The sequence below is a fragment of the Saccostrea echinata genome, unplaced genomic scaffold, assembly GCF_033153115.1.
Source record: "Saccostrea echinata isolate AGI-Se365-2 ecotype Australia unplaced genomic scaffold, CSIRO_AGI_Sech_v1 ptg000014l, whole genome shotgun sequence".
Taxonomy (NCBI): domain Eukaryota; kingdom Metazoa; phylum Mollusca; class Bivalvia; order Ostreida; family Ostreidae; genus Saccostrea; species Saccostrea echinata.
In genome coordinates this window covers 17,334,803-17,353,466 of record NW_026889763.1, presented here as the reverse complement: position 1 = coordinate 17,353,466, position 18,664 = coordinate 17,334,803, and the positions used below count along the sequence as shown (strand labels likewise).

At 31.3% G+C, this 18,664-nt stretch overlaps 1 protein-coding gene across 1 annotated transcript in view; it reads left to right on the top strand.

Annotated features, from left to right (window-relative positions):
* Positions 1-392: 392 nt before the first annotated feature.
* LOC133186859 (protein hunchback-like) overlaps positions 393-18,664 on the top strand; it is a 29,187-nt gene continuing 10,915 nt past the window's right edge. Inside the window, exon 1 of the mRNA XM_061322225.1 lies at positions 393-551. Within this exon, the coding sequence (XP_061178209.1) occupies positions 397-551 (155 nt within the window). The 5' untranslated portion in view covers positions 393-396. The remainder of the gene's footprint in view (positions 552-18,664) is intronic.

The window sequence follows — 18,664 nt, the reverse complement described above, 5'->3', positions numbered from 1 at the left end:
GAAAGTGGCCATTGAAATGTTATGCGAGTGAATTTTTGGAATCAAGCGATATTTATTTGTGTACGAGTAGAATATGAAAGGACACTTGAAATTTTTACTTTTGATATAAACAATTAATTTAATCAAGAGTTTATATTATTGTAAAAAGGCATTTTAAAGCAAAAAAAGAAATATAAAACAAAATCAAAACAAAGTATATTTAAAAAGAAATATACAGCAGAATTGAAGGTAAATTTAGCTGGGCTGTGCAAACAAACTTCTGTGGAATTATTTTCCCTCTTTACAAAGTGAAACTACTGATTTCAAAAAAAACCCTTTGGAGAACCTCAAATCTTAAAAGCTACATCTTCTAATTGTAGCACATCATTTTTATTTTCAGAGGATGCATTGACCTCCATGGGTCGTGCTGACCCAGGACAAGATAATCAGGTGCAAGACAGAGCTTTTTTTGAGGGCAAGAGTCACCCAGCACAAAGAGAAGATGACCACCATCAAAAACATTTAAATGATGCTGTCAGTCACAGAAGCCCCATGATGCCCATCATAAAAAGGTATTAGTGCTGCATTTGATTGGTTGAAGGAGTGGTAATTGTCCGCCAATGTGTGGCCTCATAAAAGAAATGGATTGTTCTTTGCATTGAAAATGCAATTCAATATCTGTTTCATTGGTTGTAGGGAGGGTTTTTTTATGCAGAGGGAGATATTTTCCTGAAGGAGAAAATCTTGTTTTCTCTGCCCTGAGTTAAAAAAAAAAAAATCAATTCATCATTGTGAAGATAAGATGCTTGGATTTTGGAAGTTATATTATTTCAATTTAGAATGCATGATTCATGAAATTTCAATACATAAAAATCTTTAAAAATTGACACATTAGAAAAAAATCTTTACACTTCCTATGAAACTAATGAAGTGAAATTCTGCATGAATCAGGTTGGAAAAATGTTGGGTAATTGGATGAAATGACAGATAGTGCAGGGCTGGTTGTTAGTATTAGTGAAACTGACCATTTAATTTTTGTAACATATGTCAGGCTGGACAAAGGCTCATGTCACCAAGGGTCAGATGGTTTGAACAGACCAGGTTAAAGGGCAGGTGGCTCAACATTGATGAAATAAAAATAAAAGTAGATTGAATAGCCCCTGGGTCAACCTTTCCCCATATCTTTTGTTGTAAAAATGACCACTCGTGCACTGGTCAGTTCTGGTCATCCCTTGCAGATTTTTTTTCTTGTTGACCACTGCACAGTGGTGAGCTCAGTGCTTCAGCAGGAGCTTACGAAGAACTAATAAGGAGGGATTTTTTTTTCATAACATACAGTTCAGAGATAGATAATTGCTGGATATATGTCTAAAAATTGTCATGGGAAAATGCATCTTTGATTGAAATCAAGAGTATAAGGATCATATCAGATTAGTCTGGACATTTGGAAAAAAAAGTGTGTCATTTGTACTGACATTCTAGGAAATATACAAACTGACATGTAAGTTACTACATTGGAGTGGCAAATATGTGCAACAGGAACTAAGCACTAGGAGAGGTGGACACTCGCACTTTCATTCCTATAACACATTTTATTATCATCTGGCCAGGCAGCAAGGTCAATCGTTGTCCAAAACAACATTTCTGTTCTTTGATAACTAAGAAAAAAATCCCTGATCTTTGGACCCAAAGATTAGACGATGCATGCTGAAGTGGAACAAGTTCCTGGTTTGTACACAGAATCCAGGTATGTACAGGTGATAAATAGGTGATAACGTGTAGTCATACCTGACTGGAATAAAAAAATATTTACAAAAAAAAAAAAAAGAGTTGAGTAATTGAGGAGGTCTTGGAACATCAATGGGACATACAAAAACATTTGTTTGAAAGAGAATATATTTACTTAAGTACCAAAAAAAGTTAATTTTTGAACAAATTTGAAATGTAAGGACCAACTTAAGATAATGAAGTGTTCTTTAAAACCTTCCAATTAATTCCCTTGCAAGTTGAAGACTTTCCTTGTGAATCTTGATGAATGATTTTTTTTTTCTTATTCTTTGATGGATGGATGTGGGGGGGGGGGGTGTATGTGGGGGGGGGGGGGGATGGGGTGTGGGAGTGAAATTCCAAGACCAACATTTCGATCTCAATTTATCTTTCCAAATAAAATATTTTGGATTCAGTTTAATCTAAACATCCTACTATACTAACAAAATAATCTTGATCTAGAAAGCATGCAGAAAAAATAAATAAATAAATTTTCACTCCCCAGGTATTACAATGTTAATCAAAGACTTTGATTTCTAATTTTAGTACAATGTAAATTTGTGTATCTTTATACAACTTACTTTAATCCATGAAAAACAATTATCCTTATTTTGGGGTGAAATTCATTTTAAAAGTCTATTAAAAAAATATAATAATAATATTTTAGAATGTCCTGTCCTTAAAAAGATCAGTAAAAGACTAAGAAAAAATAGTGCACTAATTTGATTTGAAATTTCTTTTTAATTTTAATTTCATGAAAAAAATTTAAGACTTTGCTTGCTGATCCTTGCAGTCAGATATTAAATAAGAAGAGCAGGATTTCTACCAGGACCTAGGAAGTTATTGTTTATAGAACTTGTAAATGTGCAACCCTAAATCATGCATTAGGGAACAGAGTAACAATTGCTAAGGCAGCAGGTAATGCCAATTTCCTGCACACCCGGACCAAACTTTTTCCCCCTGAAACCACCACTATAAACATCTTGTTTGGTATCAAGTGCCCCTCTACCCTTCTGTATCCTTGTTTCGTGGCTCAAATCGGCTCCAAATTTGACCAAGTTCTGGACACTTGGATTAGTGGTTTTTGTCCTTTATGCCTCGCAGGAAAAAATCACTTGGTGTCAACATTAGAGATGATGTCAATCAGTTGAAGGCCGTAATAGCGACCACTTTGTATGGTTGTACCATCACAATTATAAATATTTTGTTTGTTAAACTCTTGACCTAACATTAAAGAACATTAAACAAGGCATTTCACAACATGTAGATTGTTTGGATCTATAGTAGGATACACTTTATTCCCCTTCATTTTGTTGTGGTCAGTGTGAGTAAGTATGTAATATGCTAAAGGTGCTCTTTTTCTTATCTTGACAAAAGCTTTAAAAACTTTTAATTATATAAACAAGTTTTGAAATATACCTAGGAAGGTTATGGTCCTCAACCAATTTTTGAAATTTCTAAATAAATATTTGAATTTTTTTTTTTTGATTTTTTTTTTATCATGAAGAGTTTTTATAGATTTCTGCAGAAATCAATTTTTAAAAATTAAAAAAGTAAAACAATTGGTAAAAAGAAAAAAAAAATAATTGATACTGACAATCAATCCTTCTGAAATTATTTCTTATAGTGGTGTTTGTTCCTGCAAGACTAGAAAAAGGTACAAGAGGAATTTTATTACAAATAAATTATAAGCTGTCAGTTTTGAGAATAAATTTACAAAAATTAAAAAAGAAGCACATTGATTTGATTGATAACTACTTGAAAGAGCTCATTGCAAACCAATTAGTAATACTGATATGACAATTTGAAGTGCATTAACAAGTTAGTCTCTATCTTTACATGCTGTATGAAATTGCCGTAATTGTTCCGGGGGCTTTTTTCATTGTCATGGACACGTGTTTGGTTTGTTCAGCCTTGAGTGATGTTTTTTGTTCTTTTTACTGCCTGAAATGCAAACAAGTGGAAATCGATTCTAAAACACCGACATATGTTCTTGTTTGACCATGATAAAAAACACTGACCATTAAAATTCCTGCCATGGACACAGGTTTACTTTTCCAAGCATTATGACTAAGCCTTCAAGGTGACTATTAAAGTTATCTTCTAAACAAAAATAATATTCAGATTCAACTGTACTGGAATTCTTAATCATGATAATAATTTCTTTTTTGGAAAAAAAAAAATGCAAACTAAAATAAGGATTGCAAATTTCTCAGGACCACGGATAAAATGACTACAATAATTTGATCAGATCTAAGCTGGCTGACAAGAATGGAAGCACATTTGGTTAATATTAAAATTTCCACAGAAGCAATGGTTATCCAATACACTGGTCAGCAACCCCCAGAAATGCCACAACAGGTCATATTGACCCTAAACCAAACAGAAAATGAAGTAATGATATATTTTTCTTATCTGGTAAAATGATAACGAGAAAATGGCAAATAACAAAACTGAGGCCAGGCCTTGGGGGGTTTTCCAATCCAGATGACCAATGAAAAATGGTGTGTGTGGGATGGTACTACACTGTCATTGATATAGTTATAACACTTTGATGTTTTTAATAGTATGGGTATAGGTTATAGGATCTTTATTTTTTATTGATTCTAACAAAAATAAATGGTTTATATTTACTCAACAAAGATGGAAGTCAGGCAAGGAGACCTCAAGATCTGAGTGCTTTTAAAAAAATAAATCTACCTTATATGATGCAAGTCAATTATATATACATGTATATATTTTTTTTTTTTTCAAAATTTATACATGTACTTCAAAATATGCTTTATTTTATTTTTTTATGAATACAATTAATATACATATATTGCAAATCTAAAAGGAGAGAGAGAAAGAGAGAGAGAAAAAGAGGTCATTTAAATTCTTAGAGAATAAAGATTACTTAATTTTTTTGTCTTATTGAGAAATTGGGAGTTATGAGTAAAAATTTGGCCTGGGATTTCATTTGCCCTTTGACCTGGTCAGTTTGAAGTTTTTATTTCCCAGTGGATCAGGGAATTTCCTTACTTTATTTTGTTGAAAGTGAAAAGTGTTCCCAAGTCACAGTCTGTTATGAGAGTTCATAAGTTGATTGTCAAATGTAGTCTCATGATGGAAAAATATATTTCATTAGGAAGTGGAAAAATGTTCAGTGAATCCAAAATCACCAATGAAGTAGAAGAGCAGACAAGATCATGATAAATCAAAAAGGCAGTCGGACTGGTTACATTAGTTCAAAAGCACAATGGGGACCTGCTAATTCTGTTTTTAGTGTGGAATGGAGAGCTGAGTGTATCATTACATGATCGTTTTATCGCTTAATCAAAGATATTATCATATATGATAGAAAAATTATCCCAAAGTGGATGTTGATTGCATAAGAAATTATGCTTTTGTTTACAGAATACATTTGATATCACATTGAAACAGAAATATAGGAAAGTGAAGAAAGAACCTTACCAAACTAGAAAGTGTGAACTCTTTATTTAATAAGCTTATAAAATAGAGATTTTTCATCGAGACATGGCTATCTAGAATGGAAAAAAGCTTGAATTGATTCATGATAGATGACAACATCCCTTTTGTAAGAGTGACTACTGAAGCCCTGCCCTTCTAATGACCAAAGAGCTCTCTTATAAGTGGTCAGTCTTTCTTCGTTATTGGGATAAAAATGTATCTGAAGGAAAATCTGTCAAAACAGTTATTGATTGACTGTCACACAAACAAATGTGGAGGATAATTTTTTCTGACCTTGCGGTTCAGATGCAGGGCAAGACAATGGTCACTTAGGATGACCAGTTCCTGAAACTGTTGTTTTGTACTGAAAACTACACGGTTCTCAGTCAAATACAGAAAGTGTGGGTGATAGAGATGCTCTGCAACAGAACACGTCCTCGGAATTAAACAAAAAAGCATTGCTTTAATTAAGATGTGATAATGAGATGATTTGCTGAGATTTATGAAATAATTTATTCTCAAGATATATATATAAAATCTCTCAGTCACATTGAAATTGTTTCATTCAAAAACAATTTTAAAAGGAGAAAGTAAGTATAGCAGTCTTATATTATTTTATGCATAAGTAATTCATTTTTGGGCTATCTACAAAAACAAAAAAAAGAAGATAAATTAAAAAAAAAACATAACAAAACATAAATTATTCAGGGCTTAATTGTGCAACATGTCCAGATTCACTGAAAATAATGTAAACAGCTGATAAATGGGTCCTGGGTTCAAATTCCACAGCTAGAAATTAAAACCTGTCATTTGGATTGGACATACACAAGTCATGTGCCAGAGTAAGCAATGGGACCTCAATATGAAGCTTTGACAGGTGATTAAATGAGTAATGTGTTTTTGCTTACATTCCATCTTGTAGCGGTTTGAGACTTAACTAGGAACCGTTGCATGATGCAAAAATTACTAAGGACCCAAGAAAGCAAAGTGATAAAAAAAACTCTAAAGCTGTTTATTGCAAAATAAAAGCAGTGGGTGGGTCATCTAATCCAATAGATTTTTGTGACTGTTTTATTGATGTGGGGAGGAAATGTGTTTTGAGAGATGACAAATCTGAAAAGTGTTGAAATAGGAAGTAGAGAGTTCAAACACAGGCAACTTGGTCATTATAGTACAAAAATATGTCCTTCAATGGCAGAAAAAATACTCTTTTTCAGGCTTATTTGTCCTTGAGTTGGGCTTTTTACTAGCTTTCACTAAAAAGAATAAATACCTTTTTTTATCAGCTTCATTAAATGGCCAAAGGCAAAAGCGGTACAGTAATTTGACATGAAATGGATTTCTTGCTCTGGTCAATATATTGGGTAAAATAGTATGTGATATGCATTTTTGTGGCCATGGGTCAGTTTGACCGGGATATTGATTTCCGTGTTCCATGGTCATTTAATACAAAAATGGACATCCCAGATAAAAAGATGGGGCCTGATACCAAAACCAAGCTGATAAATTATGGAGATTAAAAGCCATTTTATTAGGGTCCTCCTGAATATTCATATATAAGATAAGTTTTTGCTAGTGGAACCTCTGACTGGACCAGCTGTTAATTAGGATATGTTTTTGCCATTGGTTAATTAAGAAATTCTGTAGATCACAATGAATCACATACTCAGAAATCCTTTAGTGGGTACGTAGATTTCAAATGAGGTAGGGTTTAGGCTTGTTTTTATCTACGGGGTTATCAATAAAAATGATTTGCACTTCATGGGATGTTTTGACCGCTCCCCATCGAAAAACTAAGCAAACAATACGAGTTGTTGTTTAGTGTCCAAAAGATCAATAGGTTCTTGGCTGATAAAAAATGTAAATGGTCATAACATTTCTGATGGTTTCGTGGGATACATGTAAGTTTCAATTTACATACTCTCAGGTAAAATTGAATTTATATTCATTTTTAAGTCTTTATGGATTTGTTTAAAAAAGTTTTTTTTTTTTTTAAATGATATGGTTCTAATTTGTATTCAACAAGCAATTGATCAATATTCGTGGTCACTCCAACTTTTTGTGTTGTTATCTATGTTTGGTCAAGAGGGATTTAAAATAAGAAAATCTGGTCGCATAACTTTCAATAAATTATGATGATTTAGTGTAAAACTGAAAGGGTTTGACAGAAATGAGATGCAAACTGTTTTTCCGTGGTACTTTTGTCCACAAGATGACCCTTCATTTACTCTCGGCCAATATATGCACAGTCAGAGCATGTAGAGGCATCTCTATTAAAATAAAACATGTCCGTTTGTTTGTGGACATTACATGAGAGGGTGTCAACATGAAATCACAGGACGTCATCGTCAGTGTTTTTTCTAATATAAGGTAAAGAAATAATTTAAGCTTCAAGACATTCTGAATTTTGAGAAAAGTTGTTTCGGGATGCTGAAAAAGTTTTATAATTTTTTCTTGCACTGATGGTATTTCTTTAAATTCCTGTATTTTAATTATTATCCTTTTTTCTTTCTTGTTTTGAGAAACAGTTAGCTTATTATCATATCACGACAGATGAAACTTTGTTCTAGTTCTTTGAGGGACGTGTAATTGACAGGGTCACTCAGTAAGCTGATAAACATTGGCTTTTAGGCCAAAGTTTTTATTTTTTTTGGTTTACGATTTTCTGTCTCCAAAAAATGCATTGGGTGGTCGAAAAATAAAAATAAAAATAATTTAGGATTCAACAATTTCATTTTAAAATACCAGCAATGTTTATTTTAATGAAAATAATACACGTCAATAGTACTTTTAAGTTTTATTGTCTAGATCACATAACTCTTTTTATTTAATTTTAATTCATTTCTAACTTTAGACTGAATGTCATTTTCATTTAGTTCTGATTTTTGTTTATCAATCAGTGCTTGGTTCATGATGTTCAAATTCTTTTTGTGCTCTTCAGTGATATGTGATGTGTTATAAACCTCAGTATCCCCACAAACTAAAAATAAGGATCCAAATTTAAGTTAAATTTAGATTGAAGAAAAATACAATTTAATTGTTTAACAATATTCAAAGTAATTAACGTTGAAATAAAAGTTATAATAATTTGATAATGCAGCTATCAAATTTAATGTTCCAATAATTTCTCAATCAAGTCCTTCTTTAAATTTTGTCATGTACCTGCACAGTAGGCAATGCTCATTATTTACTTTATAGTAATTCAGAGGGCTCTGATCTCAAAGATTTGTATATTAAAATTTCTTCTATAAATTAACAAAATGTTTTATACACATTTGAATTTATCCAGTGAAATACCAGTCAGCTTTACTTCAACTAAGATGTATCTCTCAACACTAAATTGGCTTCACTATTATCCATGGATTTATCAGCCTATGATTTTGGGAAACACCATTTTTGGGGAATTGGGAAAAAATTATCGGCTATTTGATGAAATTGGAAAATTTTTTAAAATGTTGCTTAAATCATGTATTCAGGGGTAATTCATTTAACATTTCAGCATGAACTCTAATTTGGGCAACCAAACGACAATTAAATATGATCCATCTTCATCATACAATGATACAAGATCAATTATGAATAATAGACTAATAAAGGTAAAATGGACTTCAATGAGTATAAAGTATTTTTACAAATTAGGGTAGTACATGTACATGTGTGTATGAGATTTCAATTTAGGTCATTATAGTATCTGTTTCTGGAGATTATAAACCTCCTGTAAAAATTATACTAAGTACACATTTTCTAAAAGTCCTCTTCACCTGCAGATCAATAGAGTAGGTGGAAATAACTTAATAAATCTATATAATTACACAATATCATCATTTTTAGAAAAACGGAGGAAATTCGGATTAAAAGTTGGCGATGTTTTTTCAGTGTTTTTAAACATGTGTTATGACTGTAGCTTTGCTAAATGAGTCAAATAGATGAAAATTACAGACAATCTGACAATTTTACTTTTTTCCAAAGATAATTAAAAATAAAAGCATTGTTCACCAATTGGGAAAAAATACTGCCAAATTGGAAAAACTGAACTCATTTTCAATTGGGAATGAGGCCGAATTTCGGCCCATGAGAAGGCACTGATAAATCCCTGTTATCTATAGGTGTATCCGTGTCTGCTAGGTCGATCAGGGTTGGGCATACACTCTCCAATATTACGGTATGAATTTAGCCAATTGAGACATCGCAATTAGAGAAAGGGATCATGCATCCAAGATTTTATTCACTTTTCCATGCAGAAAAAGTTCTTTAAGTGTGTGTCATTGCTTTCAGTGAGGAATTACCTTGTTACATGACAGAACCGCCATTTTTGGTTTGCACATGTGTTTATTTACGGTCACCTAAATGTTTGTAAAGGGCTCATATATTTATAAGCGCTTATTTGACTAAGATGCATTCTAAAGTTTAAAACCCACCAGTTCAGCTGAGAAAAATCCGGAAAAATATTTCGGAAAAAGACATTATTTTTATTTTCATGATTGGTGAAAATTAGGGTCGGCGGAATCGTAAACCAATTGAAAAAAAAACTTTGGCCTTAGATAACAGACATAATGATTTAGATATAAGTATTAATTGTTTGTTTCCTATTGTTTGAATGAGATGACTGATATATACAGCATATAAACTAATCATCCAATGAATTTTGTATTTACTGTTTTGCTTAAAATAAACTCCTTTTTTAGGTTGTAAAAATGTAAGGATGGTAAAAGTTGATTTTCTGTGGTTAAAATTTGATCTTTGTTTTCAATGACACCGTTCAACAACAAGAAATAGTATCTATAGGCATCTGTTTTTATTTGTGGGTTCAAACATGCATATGAAGATCAAAATGCATGTCACTTTTGGAATCAATTCCCTTAAAAACATTAATTTATCATTTCCTTAAGAAGGGAACATTTAGGAAATATTTGGTTTTAATGGCATCAATTATACTGGGTGTTGTAGGTCATTTTTCAGCTGTTGCACATTTATAAGTAATTAATATAAATCATATGTTTCATCTATCTCTGTCTGTTTTCCTATTTGTACAAAGCAGGCCATTATCTCTGTTTTTCCATTTGTTTTAGGTAAGTCTGAAATCTAAAGATGGTTGTAGAAAAGGTTCAGCTACCTCACTATACAATTGATATGTAAGTACTCTTATTTAACAAGCACATCAGAGATTTGATTGTATTTCACAAATTTATCTCAATTTCTCTCCACCATTCTTATTTTTTTTTCCTGATGTTCTAAATTAAAATGTGACAATTACTGGTGTATGTTCAAATTAACAAATGTACAAGCAAATATGACAATCATTTTAAAGTATAATTTCTTTTGGTAACCCCAATTAAATTTTATATAATTGGCAAATTTGATTTTATCCTTCTTTGGGAATCCAAAAGTCCCAGAGTGACTGCAAAAGAGATAAAAATACCCCTCTATATACTTAATCTCTTAGATTAAATTTTCTAATTAACAAAATGTTATAACATTTTATTCCCTGTAAATCTAACATTTTGGAAAATTAATTTCTTTCATTACATAACTAGAGCCATGATTACGGGGCAAAAATCCTTGGGAGATTAGAAGAACTGATTAATGATTTCAGAAGGTTTTCAAAGGATTTGTTTAATTAGTAAATTTTTCAGTGTGCTATCTGTGAAGTTGCGTAAGAGAGGGGGCTGTAATATTTTAGTACCTGTCTTATCTTCCCCAGAGTAAGCTGTTTTAACTTGTCCACTAAGAGGAGGAGTGGACAATCTGAGTCACACAGTCAAACACTCGGCCATGTTGTAATCTCTATCAAAAGTTAATTTGACCCTTTCAGTCTAAGATCTCTCACTGACCAAACAAATGTTTTATGAGGGAGGAATTTAAAATAAACTGGCTTTTCTTGCCTAAAATAGGAAATAAAATGTCCATGAAGAAACTTAAATGTAGTGCTGTTTAGTAATTTACCCTGCAATTACAACTTCACATTATTTCTTTAAATATTCTTCTCTATCTATCTACAATCTACAATTTAGTCGGGGTAAATCCAAGAAACGTAAATTTTACTTGATCTTTAAAGGGAAAGAAAAAACAATTAAGGAAATCATTTGCACATATTAACATTTTTTCTTCATTTTAAAATACCACTTGTTAATGAAATGTGACCACTTGAGAACATCATACTTTATTTAAGTTTACAAATCAAGGAAAAAAACTTATTCAAACAGTTAAAAAACAATAAAGGGATAAAAACTTATTTGAGGTGTATTAGATTTGACCACTTCCTGTAAATGGCCAAACCCTCTGTGTGTGTGTGGGATCCTACACACTGACCGTTTATCTTTGGTACTCTTTTTATTTCTCAGATGTTCAGGTAATAGCCTGAGCATAGATCTCTCTATGTAAATAGAACTCTAGCCAATGCCCTACCACTGGTCAGTTTTGGTTCTTCAAGGTCAATGACCAGCCCGTGAGTCAAAATACAAACCTGGTTCCAAAAAGTAGGGCAGGTACCTTAATTACAAAAGCATCTATACATTTCTGTACATTTAATGAATTTTACTAATATTTATGTAGATTTATGGAAATAGTCTTTTAATAATTAATAAAAATAAAAAGGACCATCTTAAAAAGTGAAGTTCTTCTTTAGCATATTTCTGAAACAGATTTTTTTTTTAAAAAAAAAAAGGTTTTTTTTTTTATTTTTTCACCTGTTTAATTACAAATCAACTTTTCATTTAAAGTTTGGTAAGAAATTAAGAATGTAAATTACATTTTTTTTTTGACCCCCTAGATACAGCAAAAAAAAAAAAATACATATATATATTTGTGTGTCAAAATTAAAACTTTGTATATATTAGTATTATGATTGAATTTACAGGGGTGCTGGATCTTGTTAGATTGAATTAACTCAGTCCAAGTAAATAGTGTGTTAATGATGGACCAAAAGTATTTGGTCAAAAGCTGTAAACCAGATTAAGCCTAAACAACAAGCATTGTGTCATAAAACAATTTACACAAGATAGAAGGACCCATTTAAGTCAACAATTCTTAAATAACATTTATTTGATATTCCGAAACAATAAAGCAGATAAGATTTAATCTCTAGCTTTTGCTCTCCCTTCATAAAGCTATTAGTACCTGGAAACTTATTATAGTACAATGTACTCTTGAGTAAAGCAACAAAGTAAATTGAGAAGAGAATTGGTTTCCTTTAATTTTTTTTCTCAATTTTAGGTATTACAAAAAGATACTGAAGTGACGATCTTCTTTAAAAAAAAAAAATGAAAAAATCACCAGCAGAAATTAAGCATAAAATTCAAGTTTAGCTCATATTAATTTTTTTAAAAAATAAAAATTAGTAAAGTTATTGCAAAATAATAAGTTATTTACATTGTAAATGAATATTAATTCCATTTTTTCTAGGAGTTAATTTCATTTTTCTGCTTGTTTGGATATAATGAATTTAAAAGTTTCTTTGAATTTCTAAATACATGTACCATTAATTTCTCACAGAAGACGATCATTCTGTTCGCGTCTTTGAGGAAAATGACATAAAATTCTGGAGCTATGGGTCAGCTAGAATGACTGAAACAACATGATGGTTTTTTCTCAAAGATCCGAGCTGTAGTATATTCCCTCTGGTCAGTTTTGAGATAAGATAAAACTGAGTTATAAAGTACAGAGAGTGACCCGTTAGATTGTTTACCGAATGTGTTTTTCTCAATGAGAACCAATGGATGTTTTTAACAGGCTCTCCGTACACCAGATTTAGATGTAGAAATATCCTAGTTTTCTTTATAAACATGAATGGCCCCAGTGAATTTCTCTTCAATTCATACAGGTTTGAATTCTTAATTTTGATTCTAATTTTAAAGAATGATATTTAACTTCAAAAATGATTATTTTCTTAAAAGTGAAAATCATTCTATCATTTTTTTTTTCAAAGAAAAAAGAATCACATGACATTAATGTGTTTGTTACCATGCAGCATGTTCCAATGTAGCTGACATGATATGCTTTAAAGAAAATACCTTAATTTCATTGGGAAAAAATCAGACATTAATTTATCACTAGTCCTGAATCAGTCAAGTTTTAATTTTCAGTAAATGTAGAATGTATGCATTGATGCATGCAATGGAAGACAGTGTTCCTAAGAACCTTGAATTTTTCACTCTAAAACAAGACAGCTGATTAAGAGATGAAATCCATTAGAAAACAGGATCTGCTGATTTTTAACCACAGCATCCTATATTGAACAAATGCTGTTTCCTGTTTCTAATGATTTCTGTGTTAAGTGACCATGATTGGGTCTTTATACCTCAATGTTCCCTAATATGACAAAACCTGGAGATTTTTATTATATTGTATTGCAAACAGAAAACATAACCGAAAAGAACTCTGCACAAAACTGCATAAGATTTATTCAAGTTAATCTGCCTACCCCTGATTTAGGTAGGAAAAGTATTAGGATCCTAGATATCTGAAACACTCCTCTAACCCCCACCCCCACCCACCCCACCCCTTTTTTAAAAAAAAATGTTTATTTCCCCAGATATCAGCTGTAGCCTGCTTCGTCAATACCTTAAATGAATCATTATGCTTAAATCCTCAATGCTGCCATTCCATAAAAAGTTTAAATTGCTTTTCCCTTTCTTTAATTTTCAAATTACATCGTTTGCCAATTTTTTTCCAAGTTTGTAAAACCTCAGGATTTCATGTAACAGACCCCGCCCCCTTTTTTCCACTTGATATAAAATATAGCGGTTGACTTGTAATGTACATATAGATAAGCTTTCAAGAGTTGTCACACTTTTCTTTTGCATTAAGATATAAAGTTACTGATATATAAAAAGAGAAATTTCAATGAAGTCCAGTAAAAACATTTGAAGGTATGCAGAGTAGCTCAAAACAAAGTGGAGTTAAATTTTTACAGGTACTTGTTATGGGTTTTATGGATTAGCTCTCAATACGTCATTTCTGTCTTCCTGCTAAATGACCATTTCCTCTGTTTGATAAAATAATACAGTCACTGTGACACATGCTACAATACACAACCATAAAAAAAATCCTCTAACTGACCCACACACCACTGCCCACACAACTCACCAAAAAGGAAGAAAAAATATGTAAGTTTTTTTTCTCCCTCTTCATAAATGTTCAAAGCTAGTTCTGACTTTAAAGGATAAGGAATTTTTATTGAGTAGAAATTTATTAAGACATTAGGGATTGTATTTGTGTTCTCTGACCTCTTTGCTTTTTATAAGCTTTTTTTTTTTAAATTGTTTTCACAGCTAATTATTATGGCATGTGATATCATAGTGTTGCATTCATTGCCACATAAAATGCAAGTAGTTTAAAAGGGAGACAACTATGGAAGGGAGTAATGACCCTCTTAAATTTCTCAAACATTTTTTTTTAAACTTCCCTAAACTGATTTGCAATATAGCATTAGATTCAAATTTTCAAATGGCAAATAGTATGAAGTATGAAGCAGTACTTAGTTTTTCAGAAATGAATTTTATGTCTGACTATGATATGAATATAAGAAGAGCAAAATAATGTATCATCATAAAATAATAACATAAAAATAAAAATATGAGGTATATATGAAAGTATTATTTAATGCCATACATATTTAAATTTGTACATGATAAAGTGCTGCTTTTTAACTCAAAATATCACACTGTTACCTGTTCTTGTAAAAAAAAAAAATGCACCTATCAGCAAGAGTTATCTTTCTTTAAAAAATATTTTTTTAAAGAAAAATAATGTACTAGTGCTAAAAATTCTAAATATGAGACTAGATACATTATTGCTGTTTTAAAATTGTTTATAAAAGGGTAGAACTAATCAATTTGTTTGAGATAAAAATGTTTTAGGTCAAATGTTACCAATAACTAATCAAAAATATTGGCAAAGGAAAATAAAAGTCAGTGTTTGTGTCTTATGTTGGCTTTGATTGAACTGACTATAATTAAGGTCTCCATTACACAAACTATTGGACATTTCAGGATTATTCATACTTGGGAAGTTATTTCTCTTATCAGAGGGTCAACCCCCTTAAGAGATGACAGTGTAAGCTCTGACATTGAGGTGATTGCTGAGGAACTGTATCATCAAAATCTGAACTCATAAATTGGACTAACAACTCTTGGTTTTCTTATTATTTCATAGAAAACTGTTTCAACCCCCCTTCAATGTGACACATTGAGAGGAAAAACATTTTAGAAAAATATAAATACAAGCAATAAATGACCATTTAGCACACGTACTTCACTGTGCTTTAGAAAAAAAGTTCTATAAATAATAAATGTGCTAACTCAAATGTGCATAATTTAATTTATTACTTGCACACTTATATGACATTCAAAGCTTAACTGAACAAAAACTCAGTACTGAGATCAGACATTTACAGAGAGAGAGAGAGAGAGATTTTGATTTTAAAACACTGATTAAACAACTGAAATTTGGTGGAGAGTTTCTAAAACAGTAGAGATGTCTGTATATATATTTTGCACGCACAGCTGATAATAAAGCCAATGATCTAAGGGAAGTAACTCTAGGAGATCTCTCGAGGCTGGTACCATTTCTATTTTTTTCTCTCACAATTGCTGGGTTCTTTATCAGAGTCCAAAGTAACAAAGAGCAAGATTATTTATCCAATTTTTCAGGGAAGGGAATAAAACCATTGCTGTTTTGTCCCTGTGTAAGGGTTCAACACCAGGAAGGTACAAATATTACAAAAATTAATTTGAGTTCTCTCTATCTTCTGTTTCCTGTTTCTCGACAGCAAACATTGAAGCATCAAAAGATTGTTTTTTTTCACACAGATTCAATCATACACTTGATATAAGTAACAGGAAATGGAACTATCAGAGTCAATAGAATTATGTCTGTCTCACACTCAAAAAATGGGTGGGTCCTGAAATATAGTCAAAATTATTTTTAATTTCTTCCCATTAAAAAAATAAAATTTTGAAGGTATTAACTACCAGGACTTTACATGGTACATGTATTATTGTTCCTGATATAAGCGTGAGAAAGACGAAAAAATTAACAAATGTTAGAACTTTGATCTTTGACCTAAACAAGTGTTATTTTAGGATTTTTTCATTGAAATTTCAAAAAAAAAAAAAATTGATTCCAACCAGAATTTTTTATGATTCACCATATGATAAGGTTTCTACTTCAACTTTTTGGTGAGTTAAAAAAATATTTTACTTCTGTTTAAGAATTTTTTTTATGTATAATTATTTTGGTACATTATAGTTAAAACAAATATCAATGAATAATGATCCTCTAATTTTTTTTTTTTTTTTTTGCCTTTGATCTCTCTGTCACAGCAAATTTTAAAGAATAGGTCCTTGTAGGGAGTATTACAAAAAAAAAAAAAGGAAAAAAAAGAAAAGAAAAAAAATAATAATTATAAATAAGCATTATTAGTTCATGAGTGAATTTAAAGCTTTGACCAAAGGGGGAGTTTCGATAAGGCTGTTTTTCGGCCCCTCAAGAAATGCAATGATATTGTGATATGTTGTAGATAAAAGTGTTATTTTCCTAAAAATATGAAAAAAATTTATACTGCACATTTTTTGGTCACGTGATAATTAAAAATTTAAGTATACCCTCTTCCCTATATATTTGGAGGGGTCATATTTAAAGGGGGTAATGGAGTTTTTTTAACTTCAAAATCATAAATGAAATATTACAAATGTGAATAAAGGCATCAAATAACCAATTTCAATATTTTTCTTTACAGAAAATTGATGATATTTATTTTATTTGAGTGCGTTTTAAGGTGCAAGATTTTTCTCGTGTTTTAATTGTAACTCTTCTTTCAAAGAGGATGAATGTAACATATAAAACGTATATGAATAATAAAGACAGGAATTTTCAAAAAATGAATTAATCGACAGTTTATACTTAGACTTAATAATCAATATATAACATTTTCCCGTACGTAGAAAAGCAAATGTAAAGATATATAGACAAGAGATAGATAATCTTAAACTGTCATTGACAGGTGTTTGACACTGTTTGCAACACATTTTTGTCAACTAAAGTTATTGTGCTAAATAAAGTATTAAAAATGTACCGTAATATCATTAAATTGAATTTTGAAAAAATTCTTGAAATTAAAAGATTTAGGAATTCGGTACGATTAAAAAATGCAGCTATTTATATTTTTAAAGTATATTTAAAAGAATCATAGTCTGCAATGTACATTGTATTTAATAATACCAAGCGTACTACATGTACTACCAGTCAAAATATTTTATCAAGACACTTATTATTAGTGCCATACCTGTGAAGCCAGAGGATTCTATAGGTTTCCTCATCGTCTGTCCACCTGTTTGTCCGTCCGTCCCTCTGTCTATCTGTCAGTCTGTTCCACTTAGTTTTTCGCACTTTTCTCTAAACGCTTGCAGATATTGAGCTGGCTTTGGTATTTATAGTGTATCCTGATGAGAAACAGAGAATTCGAGTTTGAAATTCTGCTTCATTGATTTTTGACGGAATATTACAGATTTTAAAAAAAAAAGGGGGGAGGGGTTCGGCGTTTTTTGTTTTGTTTTGTTTTTTCTAAAAAAAAAATCGCATATATTGAGCTGATTTTTGTTTTGGTATATGTGTTAAACTTGAGTTATAGATCAAGTTTGCATTTTCTTCCGCTTCAATGATTTTTCAAATAGGGCATTTTCAATTTTTAATGGAAACCAGGTTATACTTGGTGTGCCGATAGTGGACTATTATTGCTAATGCTTACAGAATGCGTGAATAAATAGCCAAATGATAAAAAAAACTAAAATACATTGAGTGCATGTCTTCGAATTCTATTCATTCTTAAACTTCAGAGTATTCACGCACATAAAGAGGTGCATTATGTTTTCAGCAAAAATGAGACAATTCAGGCAAGCGAGGACCAACATGTAATTCCTCGCGCTTCCCAACTTCTTTTTGATGCTTATGTTGTTTCACCAACTCTAGTCACTATTTGATTTTTTAGACCATAGCTGCAATTTAAAATATTTTTTGTAAATACCAGATGTATGTGTTAAATCATATCCTTCAGAAACGTACAAATCAACATCCAGTCTTAAAAGTAATCTACGTTCCCTACATGTAGACCACATGGAATTATATGTGAACCTTCTCTAACAGATTGAAGCGAGGAGAGTTTCTATTCAAAGGAATGCCTATAAACATATCCTTGATAAAGAAGGTTAATGAATGGACTAATCCTCAAACTTCTCTAGTTCAGTCAGTCATTCGGAAAATGTAAGATCCGGCATCTGTAGCATCATCGGTGCATATTTCTTCAAGATAGGGATTATAGTTACATGAAAATGAGACATGCTCCAAAATATATACCCTGAGCATTCATCAAGAAAATGTAAGTCAGATCTAGCATCTGAAGCAAGTCTGACAGTGTGCATCCGAAGATGCATCATAAAGCACGTCTTCTCAACAAGTGCTTATAGCTGCACTG